Source organism: Haemaphysalis longicornis, unplaced genomic scaffold (assembly GCF_048455015.1).
Source record: "Haemaphysalis longicornis isolate Haplotype H1 unplaced genomic scaffold, Haemaphysalis longicornis Haplotype H1 scaffold_1, whole genome shotgun sequence".
Lineage (NCBI taxonomy): Eukaryota > Metazoa > Arthropoda > Arachnida > Ixodida > Ixodidae > Haemaphysalis > Haemaphysalis longicornis.
In genome coordinates, this window is record NW_027526203.1 from 276,582,835 (window position 1) to 276,595,313 (window position 12,479).

General features: G+C 42.2%; 1 protein-coding gene across 5 annotated transcripts in view; it reads left to right on the plus strand.

The window, feature by feature from the left end:
- Positions 1-12,479, plus strand: part of Glut1 (Glucose transporter 1) — a 287,313-nt gene that overhangs the window by 236,195 nt on the left and 38,639 nt on the right. For 3 of the 5 annotated variants that reach the window (XM_077678431.1, XM_077678425.1, XM_077678420.1), the window contains exon 14: positions 740-959. In XM_077678431.1, the coding sequence (XP_077534557.1) occupies positions 740-959 (220 nt within the window). Of the gene's footprint in view, positions 1-739; positions 960-7,338; positions 12,425-12,479 lie in introns of those variants that run through there. The other 2 variants (XM_077678436.1, XM_077678440.1) reach the window with 2 other exon arrangements.

Genomic DNA, 12,479 nt, shown 5'->3' on the forward strand with positions numbered 1-12,479 from the left:
ATTCGACCATGGACAACACGACGAAAGCTGCGCACTCTCTCCGAGGCGTTCTATATATCACAGGCCGGGGAGTTTTCTCCTTTTCCCTGCAACGTGGAGGGGTCTATTTCCGGTCCGGTGCCACGAAAAAGCAGGCATGGCTGCCTGCTCGCAAGCGGGCACTCAGGCTGGTAGGGCGTTTTTGAAGCAATAAACGTTTGTCGTCGAGTAAAGGGAGTATTGAGTTCGTCACTCAAACTCCCCACGCACTCAAAACACAAAAGAAATGCCAAAAATGTGCGTACAGGTTCTGGCAGAAAAGAGATTGGTACACAGTGCCGACGACGGTGCATTGGCACAGGAAATGCGAGAAATACCTAAGCCACAAAGTTGACCAGCAACAGCCAATAGGACAGCCGTGGCCGCAATGACGTCGTTTAGGCCATGCCAGGGGTGCATAATGAGAAAAATTGAAGAGAGTGCGGTTGGTTTTTCCGTGTCTTTCACAGCGATTTGTGCGCTCACCGCTTCACGTGCGCATGTAATATTTGGCTCGGGTATTCCTGGCAGTGTAATATAAACGTCACGGAGGTTTAGTTGCACTGCTCAAAGAGTGTTGCAGTGTCCCTTTAACTTTCTTGTGTACTAGCCACGCTGTGACCAAACATGAACATCTCATTCCCCCCCCCTCACATTTGCTATTTCTGTGCCTGACACCGTGCCTAGCTCACTGCTCTACTCTCTGCTCCACTGTCCACAGGTGGCTCTTGGAAACTACACTTTCCTTCCATTCACTGCGCTTCTGGGCTTCTTCTGGACATTCACGTACAAAAAAGTTCCGGAGACGAAGAACCGCACCTTTGAGGAGATCTCTGCCCTCTTCAGGAGGGACGATGTGATCAGCATCAATGGGATGGGCACACGACGCAACTCCCTGGCACCCGGCCAAGATGCCGTTTATGAGGAGAAGCCGGAGTCGTGTAAGTTGTAGCCGTAGTGCATGCCAGGGTGCATGCGCTAGGAAGACCAGGCCAGGGGGGCCAGGCCTGTTGTTATCTGTAATTTATTGTTCTTCCACAGGGAAGTACTGCTTTGTCAGAATTGGAAAGCAGCTTGGTGTATTCATGTCATGCTATGAGAACTCGAGGCAGCTATATGACACATGCCGATCGGGTACTGAATGAAACTGTGATCAGGTATTCTATAATGCTCTAAACTTCCTTCTCACATTCCCCTACCCAGGCCATCGAACCACAATTTAGATTTAATCCATTCATAGTACTCAATGAGTAATTGAAGGCACATACAGAACAAAAATATTAAATGCCATAAATAGCAGTTCATTATGTAAAGCAAGAATAGTTGTAACAGTGCGTTCAGTACCAAAAAAATAAGACCATGCAACTCTACCATTTCCAGGAGAGGTAAGCTAACTCTGTTCTCGCTGGAGGGAAGGTGTCAGATATATTATATTTCAGAGAATAACTTTATTTTTAGTACTATTTTGTGTACAGCATGCATGTATTATTTCAGAGAATAACTTTATTTTTAGTACTATTTTGTGTACAGCATGCATGTTCCGGTATTGTCTTTTGAACAGAACAAAGTACAAATGAGTTTTGAACAAAACAAAGTACAAATGAGTGTGTAAAGATTTCTAAAAATGCTTTAATATTGTTTGAGCAAATGCACAAAAAGTCGTGAGCATAAAAGAAAATTTAATCTACCAAAGTATGCATGGAAGAAAAAAATGCGTATACAAATTGAGAACCATTGCATAATTTGAAGCATCTTTTGTGAAATATTGCACTTTTGGGGCATTGAAAGTTTAGCAGTGGTGATGTCTTTGTCAGTCTAGGGGAAAATTTGTCATGGAGGGGGACACAAGGATATACTTTGTCCTGCAAAAGATGCCTGATTTGTAGCCTTCAAAATATAAAAATTGACAAAAATGTGGAATGTGGTACCTAGTGCTAACAAATTTTGTTACCACCCCCCTGGCAGGGACCGCAGGAGCAGGGGGTGGGACTTGTGGTGTGACAGGCAAACATGGATAGTGAGTCTCTGCGAAAACTCCCATGGGGTTGCGGTTTCATGAAAATATTCGTGTGCTACTGCCTTGAAGCCCTTACAGGACAATCCCTTCTGAAGTGTGCGAGACATTTATCACATGAGCATGAGAATTGAAGCAACACTTGCATCTGAGCACAAATCGAAGTCCCAAGGTTGCAGTCATGAAGCATCTTTGTCAAAGACAACCCCTGTGATCAGACACCACTGAAGGAGTCCTTATTGTTGCTGTCATTAAAGCTGTCCCATTCAAGCTATCCCTGGCACACGGGGCGAGGGATGGGATTTAACTCCTTCTTTGGCATGGGGCATTATGTGCACTTGATGGCATGTTTGGGAGGCTGGTATACTCTGCTACCTTTTCACAAAGTTTTGTTCTCCGGAGCTTCTTCTATCAGGGGGGAAGAGAGAGGAGGGAGGGAGGGAAGAAGATGAGTGGAAGTGAAACAGCCAAAACTACCTATATCCACAGGTTGCAGTTTTTATTTCTCACACTGCGTAGAAAACTACCTGCTTAATTGGATGTGATCATTAGCCACATGGCATGATACAGGAAGAACTGAACTCAGATTTAGCAAAGCTTCGGAAGAAGCATCCAGGCTTAGTTCAGCTAAAGAGTTATGAAGAAAAAGGCACTGAATACATTCAGTGAAGCCTTTTTTGCTAGGCTTTCTCTGTATAGGCTATCAGGTAGAAGTGGAAGCAGTCATGGCGTACACCTAAAGGAATGGCAAAGGCAAGAGATAAGTGAGCTTGAAGGAGGGGAACAGCGCAAAATTGGGCAAGCACGAGAAGAAGGAAACGACAACGCAGCGCTGACACACAACAGTTTGTTTTTCGCAGTTCGGGCACATTTATACCCGCACATTAAAAAAATACAAGGAAAAGCAAGACTAACATGATAGTGTCCCTTATCACCAACTCTCGTCACTCAGCACAACCCGCTGGGCGCCACAAACACGTGCAGCACTAACTTGGGGTCAGAAAATGTATCGCTTCTTGGGAGAGAGTCAGAGAGGGCATGCCAACGCAGTTTTCTTTTAGGCGTACAATTTCTGCCGCTTTGATTATTTCTCTAGTGGTTTTTTTGCTTATTTTTTGCTATAACAATTGTTTCAAGAAAGATAGGGCTGCAGCCGCAATCCCTATAGGGGAGGCCCAGGTGGCCACAGATAACCTTGTGTACGTTGTAGTGGTGCTCTTTTTGTCTTTCATTTAAGCACCTTCCTGTTTGCCCTACATATTTTTTACCACAGGACAGCGGAACCGAATAGACTACGCCTTGTACGCAGTTAACAAACTGATTTACAAGCTTTGTGGAGCAAGACTGCAGTGTTCTTGTGGTTTTGTTAACTCTTGAACACATGGATGACAATTTGTTGGGGGCAGAAAATACAACTTTCTTATTTCTTAATTTCTGTAGAAACGATTCTGTTGCGGATGATAGCTGCTGTTTAGGGTACCCCGCTTGAAGCCTGTCCATCTGCTTACTAAAACTCTCTGGTATAGAGTGAATACATGACTTATTTAAGGCATTTCATAAGCACGTTCTAACCATCGACCTTTTTACGAGCTTAGAATGGGATCACTGAAACGGAAGAAGCGGCTTACTGGCGTGTGGTTCGTGTGCTCAGCAGATGTGATTTGGCGAAAAGCGAAGCTTCAGATCTAAAAACCTGATTGTCCTTTCCACCGGTAATTTAAATGTTAAAACTAGTGGCTTGAAATATTCACGAACTAGTTTAAAACCTGAAACATTAATGGTTCAAGACTTATCGTCAGTGTTAAAAATTACTAAAAAATCATCGACGTAATAGAAAATGCTAGTCACATTTGAAATTTGTAGTTGGTTGTGCTGCAGATTATCCAGGTAGGCTAAGAAAAGGCTGCTCAGAATTGGTGCTATGCAGGAACCAATGCAAATTCTATTAGTCTGACTGTAAAGCTTATCGTCCCATGTCGTGAATGTCGAGTTTAGGTGCATCGTTAAAAGCTATTGTGAAAGGCAACGGAACCGTAATTCTCTATACAATCTTCAACACAGTAATAGTTTGCGATGTGGCAGGGATAAATATAGATCCTTAATGTCAAATGAGCGAGCCATGTGGCATTTGTCATTGCACTTCTCAAGAAACTCAATAACTTCATCACATTTGTGCACAAGGAATGGGTCATTTATTTTTAATAGATGTACGTGCTTTTGCAAAAACAACGCTACGCTTTTTCACCACGTACCGTTTTCTGAAACAGTTATCCTTAGCGGTACGTCTACTTTGTGCATTCTTGCGCTGAAAAACATTTCTAGGCTCATACGCTTGCTCTTTTTCATTGACTTAACTAAACCGTCCAGGCTTTAATTTTTACACAATTTTTTGGCTTAAGCTTTTACCTTTTGTAGGGAAATGTTCTCCCGGAAAGTGAATGCTGATAAAATGCCTTGCTCGGCTTTGTGCTGTTCTCCTCCTTCAGGACCGTGAACCAACTTGCTCAAGCCTCAGTCTTAGCAAGATAAGTGAGCCTGTTACAGTAGTGCACAAATATTCCAAAGCTGGTGATGACACGCGGGTAAAAAAACCCACCGATTGGGGGATAGCTACAGACGGTTTCCCTTGCCAGTGTGTGACTTCACGAATCATTGGAGTGGATTTTCAGAGCTTGTTTAGGGGCCACAGAACTTTTTTCCGCATTGATAAACTTTAGTAAAATGCATTTAGCAGTTAGCTTTGAGGGGCTGCTGCTGAAGTGAACCAGTCTTGGCCTTGTGGCATTGCGAAAACTCTAAGACGAAAAAGCGGGAGAGAAGAGCATTAAAGGAAACAGTGTACTTTTCATTTCTGGACAAGTTTGAAAGAAGCTATGAAGGCCCACTCTTTGTGCTGAATATAAATAGAAACTTTACTGGCATTTAGTGTCCCTTCAAAGGAACATCAAAGTTACGACAGAAGTTGGCCTGTACCGAGAGGTTGCCATGTCTCGATTAGCAGTGTATACAACACCTAGCAGCAGCAGGGCTTCAGTAAGCTGCCACCGCCACCCATTTTTGGACTTATGACTTGACATCATGAGTTGGGCAAGTGGATTAATGAACTTTTTGAAAAGGCCAACAGCTGCTTGCCAGCCTCCAAACAGCTAGCCTGGCAACTTTGAATGACCAGCCAGTAATACTGCTGGTGGAATAGAAATTCATCCTCGCAGCACCATGTGGGCAGGACTGAGGAAAAGGAACGACAAGACGAGTGCTGAACTTTACCTAAAATTTAATCGGGGCAACATAAAATATATAACTAGCGTGCCTGCAAAAAAAAAACTGCAAAATTTAACCCAATGAAAGCATCTATGCATGCGCACAGTCTTGCAAAGCACACTCATCAAAACACTTAACTTTGCACCAAGAAGGGATAGGGATGGTACGCTAACACACGAGTCCCCATGTTTTTGTATGTGGCAGCCATAGCCCTCTACCACCTCGCACAATCTTTGATCACCCTGTCGAAACGAGATTGGGGTGTCACTGAAGGGTGGAGCGCAGCCGTACTTCGCATAGTGCATCGATAAGAGGCTTGAAGGCACTCCTTTGAGTGAACTGCAATACCCTCTAAGTGAACATTTACACAACGAAGTGTTTAGCTGATACGAGTCCAACCACATGTAAAGGGAATGCTATAAACAGCATCTGATCTATGAACCACGAATAGTTTCACATGTTGAACACCACAGCTGTTTATTTGGCCATTTTTACTCTCCCGATTTTCAGTAAAAAAGCAAATTCTGTCTGGCTTGTTTTTTGCCAAAAAAAAAATGCATTCATTGGCATTGTACTGGCTCCCCACCTTTTTCAAACCTATACTACTGCAATCTCAACTACTCTTACTTTGAGGCCCACATGTTTATTACTCTGAAGTGTGTGGCTGTGTAACATTCCAGCTTAATTCAATACGCTTTGCTCACCGCATCCAGCAGTCATGAACTGCAAATGTAGAAAATTAATGAAAATGGACGTTTTTCACATACTAATCACAATGTTGCTTAGTCATGATACACAAAACTCCATTCTTATCCTAATTCATGAGCGCATAAGTTTGCCAGACACGTTACAGTATTGTTGACGTGGTGAAATGCTTGTAACGTCAGAGATCTTTTTGCCACGTGTAAAACATGTTTGCTGTGATCAACCTGTGATGGTTTTCGGACAATGTGCAAAACATACAAGGCATAACCAACAACTCCGGAATGAACTAAGATGACTAAGTGGGTGGCATCGTTATGTCCATCCGGGTTTTAATGTTATTTTTCTAAGTAAAAGTGCAAGTGAAGACGATACCTACATTTATTAATGCTCTTGGTTATTTGTGCCAAAGCTTTTGTTTTTGTTGTTAATGTGTAGGCTTCTTTCGGAATAATCTACCGTTACTTTTCCATTTTGTCCAGCCAATTACTCGACCTTTTGTTGTGTGTGAACTAGGAGTCTTGTACAAATGTCTAACAGACCCCCGTGACCAGTGATATTTTTTGGTTTTGCTTTGATCACTTTCATGATACTCTTTTGTTAATGCTGTAGATACATTTATCTAATTTCTAATTGAATGGAGTCATACCTTCATGTGTTTTTTTTATTTTGCCTTCTATGATCTTGAGTATGTAGGCTTGAAGACAAATAATCGAGACTATTAAAAGCTGACTGTTCATTACATCCTTGCTGTTGGCTTGTGAAAAATTATCACAAAGAATGTTTTGGACATGCATATAGTTCGTTGGTGATTTTATAGAACTTATTTTACTGGATTTTACGGAATGACTGATCTTGTCTTTAGTGGTAAAATCAGGCCAAAACACAAGTTTTGAAAACAAGGCGTGTGGTGCCGAGCATATTGAAAAATTCACAGAACCCACCAAATTTTTTTCACAGGTGCTACCATGTCTTAGGATTCTGCGCTAGTCTTGTTCAAATAAAAAAATAGGGAGCCACTGAACCAGCGCCCTTCTTAAAATAATGATGGAAGTATACTGGGAGCTATAGGTTTTTACTGTTTTGAATCAACAAAAGTACACATCATTATGCAACATGCTTCCACATTGATTATAATTAAAAGTTCTGCTGAAGCTTCTTTGTCGCGTGGCTCCAAATCTAAGCTGTCTCTTGCCACCATCTTGAAAATCTTGACAAAACCCTTGATTAGACACCAATAGAGAAGGGGGTTTTTTTCCTCTTCCGCGATTGTGCTCATCGCTACTCATTTTGCTGCTTCATGGATAACTGAGAATAATCAGCTTTTGACTCTTTCTTGACAGTGGGAGTACCAACTTTATTTTAGAGCGTTGCAGTGTGACCTTGTTACAACAGATCTGCTTACAACAAATATTCGGATACAACATACCAATTTGCGATGTTTGGTTCGTATTCCTATCTGCCATTGAATAAACTTCGTTTACTGCTGATTCTGTTAAGACATACATTTGGATATAACAGACTAGACTAAAAGGTTAAAGGGACACTGAAGTGAATTTGTCAAGCTCCCAGTTTTGCTTGCACTGCGTAGGCTGGCTCAAATTAACACACTTTACATCGTTTATCCGGTTGATAAGTCGGTAATTATTTTATAAAGCGCAAAAGAAGAAAAACTACCATGCGCGGTCTGCGGCGGCCGCACCAACTAAAGGCTGTGACGACGGGAGGAGATGCACCTTGATTGGACGATGTCCAAGGTTAGCATTCAAGCAAGTTTCGGTTTTGGTTCTGTAAAACAACATGCTTGACATCCGACGGCATCGTTTGATGGGCATTCTCAATATCTCAGTAATCGTCGTACTGCGCTTCTGCCATGTTGTCGGCTGTAAAATGCCCAAGATAAGCCTCCCAGGACGGCTTGGAATCGTAGCAATCACTAACCGAGGCCTACGCAGTGGATGAAAGCCCTCCGCGCCACCGCAGACGCTCAAATGCCATGCGCTTTTCCCCCATATTTGGAGCTTGCCTCACTCATGCCTGTATCGTAAAAAGCGTGTTCGCACCAGGCCAAGGGTCTCCTGATTCTGGCCTGTGCCCACTGCCCGCAAGCAGTCGGTGCTTATGGCAACAGCACGCCAACGAGAACTCGCTAGCGCATCAGTGTCAGTCTGCGCGCGTCCTGCGAAATGCTTCGTGGAGCAGTGAACGTTGCGGCCCAAAAATGGTGATTTCAGTATAGAAAACATCCCCCGAAAATGAAAAAGTCAACTGTTGTGGCTTAGTTTCAACTGAGCGAACTAATTGCGACGACACGTCGGCGGCCGGCGGACTAAACGCTGGGCCGACTGACTCTGTCGGAAGGTCGGCGAGCCGTGCAGTAGCTCAGTCAAGCCAAGTCATGTCCTCCTGACGTCACACGAAAACACCACAGAAAATGGGCGAGGATGCAGAGAGGAGGACAGCATTTTCGAATTGATTTTTCTACTAAATAAATTTGTGTAAACGCGCTCAGAATGGTCGAAACATGGCCTATGGACTCCGGGCTACAATTTGCGCTAGTAATCCCGCAATGTTTACAAATCACTTCAGTGACCCTTTAACAAGCATATTTTTGCACCTCTACAGTGGACTGTTCAAGCGCACACCTTTCATTTCATACATTTGCAGTGTTTGATCACCATTGTAAATTAGTAACACAAACGAAAGCAATTTGAAACAACTAAAAATAATTGTGCGTTAGTAGACGTAAAACTTTTTTGCTTGGCAAAAACTTGCACTGTTAAGTGCGTGCAGTCACACACTTGCAGTATGTGTAAGTGTGTAAGTCCTGGCAGCCAGGTGATAGGATGCAAAATTTAACAATGTCAGATGTTTATATATGAAAGTTACCATAGTTAAAAAACAAGAAAATGTAAGCCCCCATACAGTATAAAGGCATAGCAACGAGGCTGTTACCTGCACTTTGCTTATATTTATGTGGAGACAATGGAAATGCTAGTGTAGGTTGAAGAAGCAAAAGAGTAGTAATAATAGCATTAGTGAAGGAAATGATGTAGTGGGTGCCGTACAACAGGAGCACAACTATAATGTAGCAAGATTTATGCGTGTGATTTCGTGTTGTGCTTCATAGTGTCACAGGGACGGAACTGCTGAAAAACCCAAATCATCTTAAATGTTTATTGGCCTTAAAGGAGCCATGAAGACAAAGTACAAGTTTGTTTTATTCGAAAGATTTGATGTTTTATATTGCCCCCAGCGCTAGTCTGGCAGCAAACGATAGTTTATTCACTAAGAAATTAATCAATTTATGTTAAAATTTTGATTCTCCCGCCCAATCCTGTGTTTCGAGAGGTCGTCCGCGATGACGTCAGAAAAGCAGCCCTTGAAGTTAACGCAAACACGGCACTAGGCATCCAGCGAACTATAGAGCCTTGTTTACTGTCAGGTTCCCAGATTGCGCTACCATACCGTGGCTGCTTTGTTTTTGACCGTATTTGCGCCTGGCTTGTTTTTATTACAGTAGAAAGTACTCGTGTTGTGAAACATAGGGTATACTCAACAAACAGGGTCACGTAAGACAATGTCGCTTGCGCTAATCGGCCTGTGCCGTGTCAGACAACCCAAAAGCGTCGTACTGCTGTGCAGCTATGACAAGCCAAGTTTGCGCGGTACCAACAACAGCACGCTCTGGTACTTCAATTTTTACGTGTACTTTCGTAGTTTCCATGCTTACCCCACCATTCTCACTTCTATGAAATGAATATATGCATTACATTTAAGCAAAAATATCTCGTGAAGGAAGATTATAAGCCCTGCATAACTTGCATTTGCTTTTGCCGGCCTGCACCAATCGCAGAGCTGTCTGGTATGACATCATAGGTTCTGTTGCGAGAAATGAGCTAGTGAGCCGCATGGCCATTGCCGTTTTTCCTAATTATGAAGCTTATTCGAGCAAAGTTTACATTAAAAGTGGTGTCAAGTGTTATTCTAACGAGGCAATCTTTCGAATGAACCAAACTTGTGTTTTGTCTTCATGGCTCCTTTAAATACCAATCTGTTTTAGTTGTAATTGAATCTTGAAGAATGACTGGCATACTTTTATTGTTGTTTTGTTTTCAACAGTTTCAAAGTGCAAACTCTTGTTATGACAGACTTTCTTTCATCCATAATAGTATTTAGATTGTTCCTACTTCTTTTACTGCAGATTGAAATGGTGATCACTATCATGGTCTGTCGTAATGAGGTTATACTGTATCAGAAAAAGCCCTTTTCTTTGGTTTCTTGTTTATTTATTACTCTGTTTGGCACCTATTGGTCCGCTAATCATAGAATGGCACACCAGGGTGGTTGCCATGACAAGACAGCCCATGTGACATCACTGTGCTAGTCGGGAGAGAAGGGGGCATGCGGCAGCATTCCGAGTTTTGCTCACTGTGCAATGCTGTCATCAGCTGTTTTGGCAGTGGAGTTTGGAATGCGACTTCCGAACATTTTATCTAGCTTTCACCTCAATTTGCACATCTAAATTTGCTCGTAATTTTATTGTGGTAGACATTGTTTGCCTAGTTTGTATTCTCTTTATTCATTGCTACAGAAACATCCCAATTTATGTTTGATTTTGCCCTTGTTTGTCCTGGTAGCTTTTATGGGACCATGAAGACAAAATACAACTTTAATTTGAAAGAACGATAGCTTTTGGTAGCTCCCTAAACTTTATTCCAGCCCCAAAACGCATTTTAATGGAAAAAAGGTAATGAGTATCAAAAAACATTCAAATTTAGTGCTACACAACATCAGCACTGATGTAATAAAGGAGTACAGTCAAACCCCTTTTAAAACATGTTTGGCCGAGAATGACATTTAGGTACGCACTAAACGATGTACGGGTTAACCACCAATGCCGGTTTAGTAGCTACTTACCGGCCGGAAAAGAACTACGACACATTGCTGTCAAACACACACACACTTAGACAGGCTTTATTTGTGGGTAGGCAGCAAAAAATCCATCATCTTCATTCCGCCTGGTGGCCTTGCCACGATGATGGCATCTTCGAAGTCTGTAAGGCCGCGAGCCAGTTTGTCCATGAGGCCTCACTTCTCGGCGAAAGCTCACATGACACTCAAATAGCTATATAAGGAAGAAATACGTCATGGTAGCCATATTTTAACATCACTATCGCTGGCAACTGTCGTCCGGGCATCACAGCTCGAGCATCGAACGTCTGCGCACATGAGAGTTTTCCAGTTTTGTGCCTGTGCGTGTAGGACAAGAAAGAAAATAGTACACACTAACCGGTTGAGGGGCAATAAACGGCTATGGCTTAATTAAGCGGGCAGTCAGTACATAGGGTTCAGTGGGGGCTGGTTGGGGGAATCATCATTACGTTTAAACTGCCATTACACATTAAGCGGGTACATATTAACGAGGTTTGACTGTACTAAAAACTGATTTATCAGTATGTTTAGTGCACTTTAGCAATCAAGTGACATGGTGAACGGAACAAGAGGCATCACTACAATCACGTACTCGTGTATCTTAGCAGTGGCTTTGGTCGGTGGTCTCCAATATTGCACAAACAAGATGCTGTGACGCCATAGACACCTTGCCAGAAAGTGGCTGGGCATTCGTCTCTGCCTCGTCTGGTTTTATTAATATCTAGCTTAGTTAATAATGGAAGTTGGCTTTAAAAGTAGCATCGTTGTTATTAGATCAAACCATTCTTTTGTTCTTTAGTGTGTCAGTCTGGGCAAACTTTTTCACTTTTGGCTAAGTGTGTGTGAAATACATTTCTGAATATTTTACCAAACTGTGTGACACCTTACCCACTATCTGATTGTATAACAAAATTAACATTAATTGTGACACATTAAAAAGTAACAACTGCAAAAGTAATGAACGAAGCCTTAAATGTCTGCCTCTCTTTTGAAGTAGGTACAAGAAGACTCGGCCGCTTGGCTTGCAAAATGAAGAATGTTTCAATAATTACTTTTACTTGAACTTAGTTTTTTTGTGTTCTGTACCTGCATGAAGATTTTTTTGTGTGGAATACATTTTTTTGAGTGAAATAAAGTATTTTATTGGTGCAGCTTGTTTGCCTTTCTCAGGTGCATCTGCATTTTTGTTCACAGACGGAACATTCAGCGAGTGATTTGCTGGAATCATGTGCCCCTATTGAAGCCGAGTAGCCGTCAAGAATCAAATACATTTTCCCAGCAAACTTAAGAGTTTCTGTTGATTTAGCACCATGTGGCATGAACCTTTATGCATGTGGACTGTGATCTGTATAACGCTTTTTTTTTTTTTTTGCTTTGCAATATAGTTTGGGCATTTAGCATGACTTCCTATTGCATGTGTTCTTGTTTTTGTTGTATGAATGCCTTATGTGAGATTATTAAAATGCACTACATCCGTGCTTCAATACCCTGTTATATTGTGTAGTTCAGTTGCATTCATATAGTACGTCCAACACTCCCAAGAACTTCT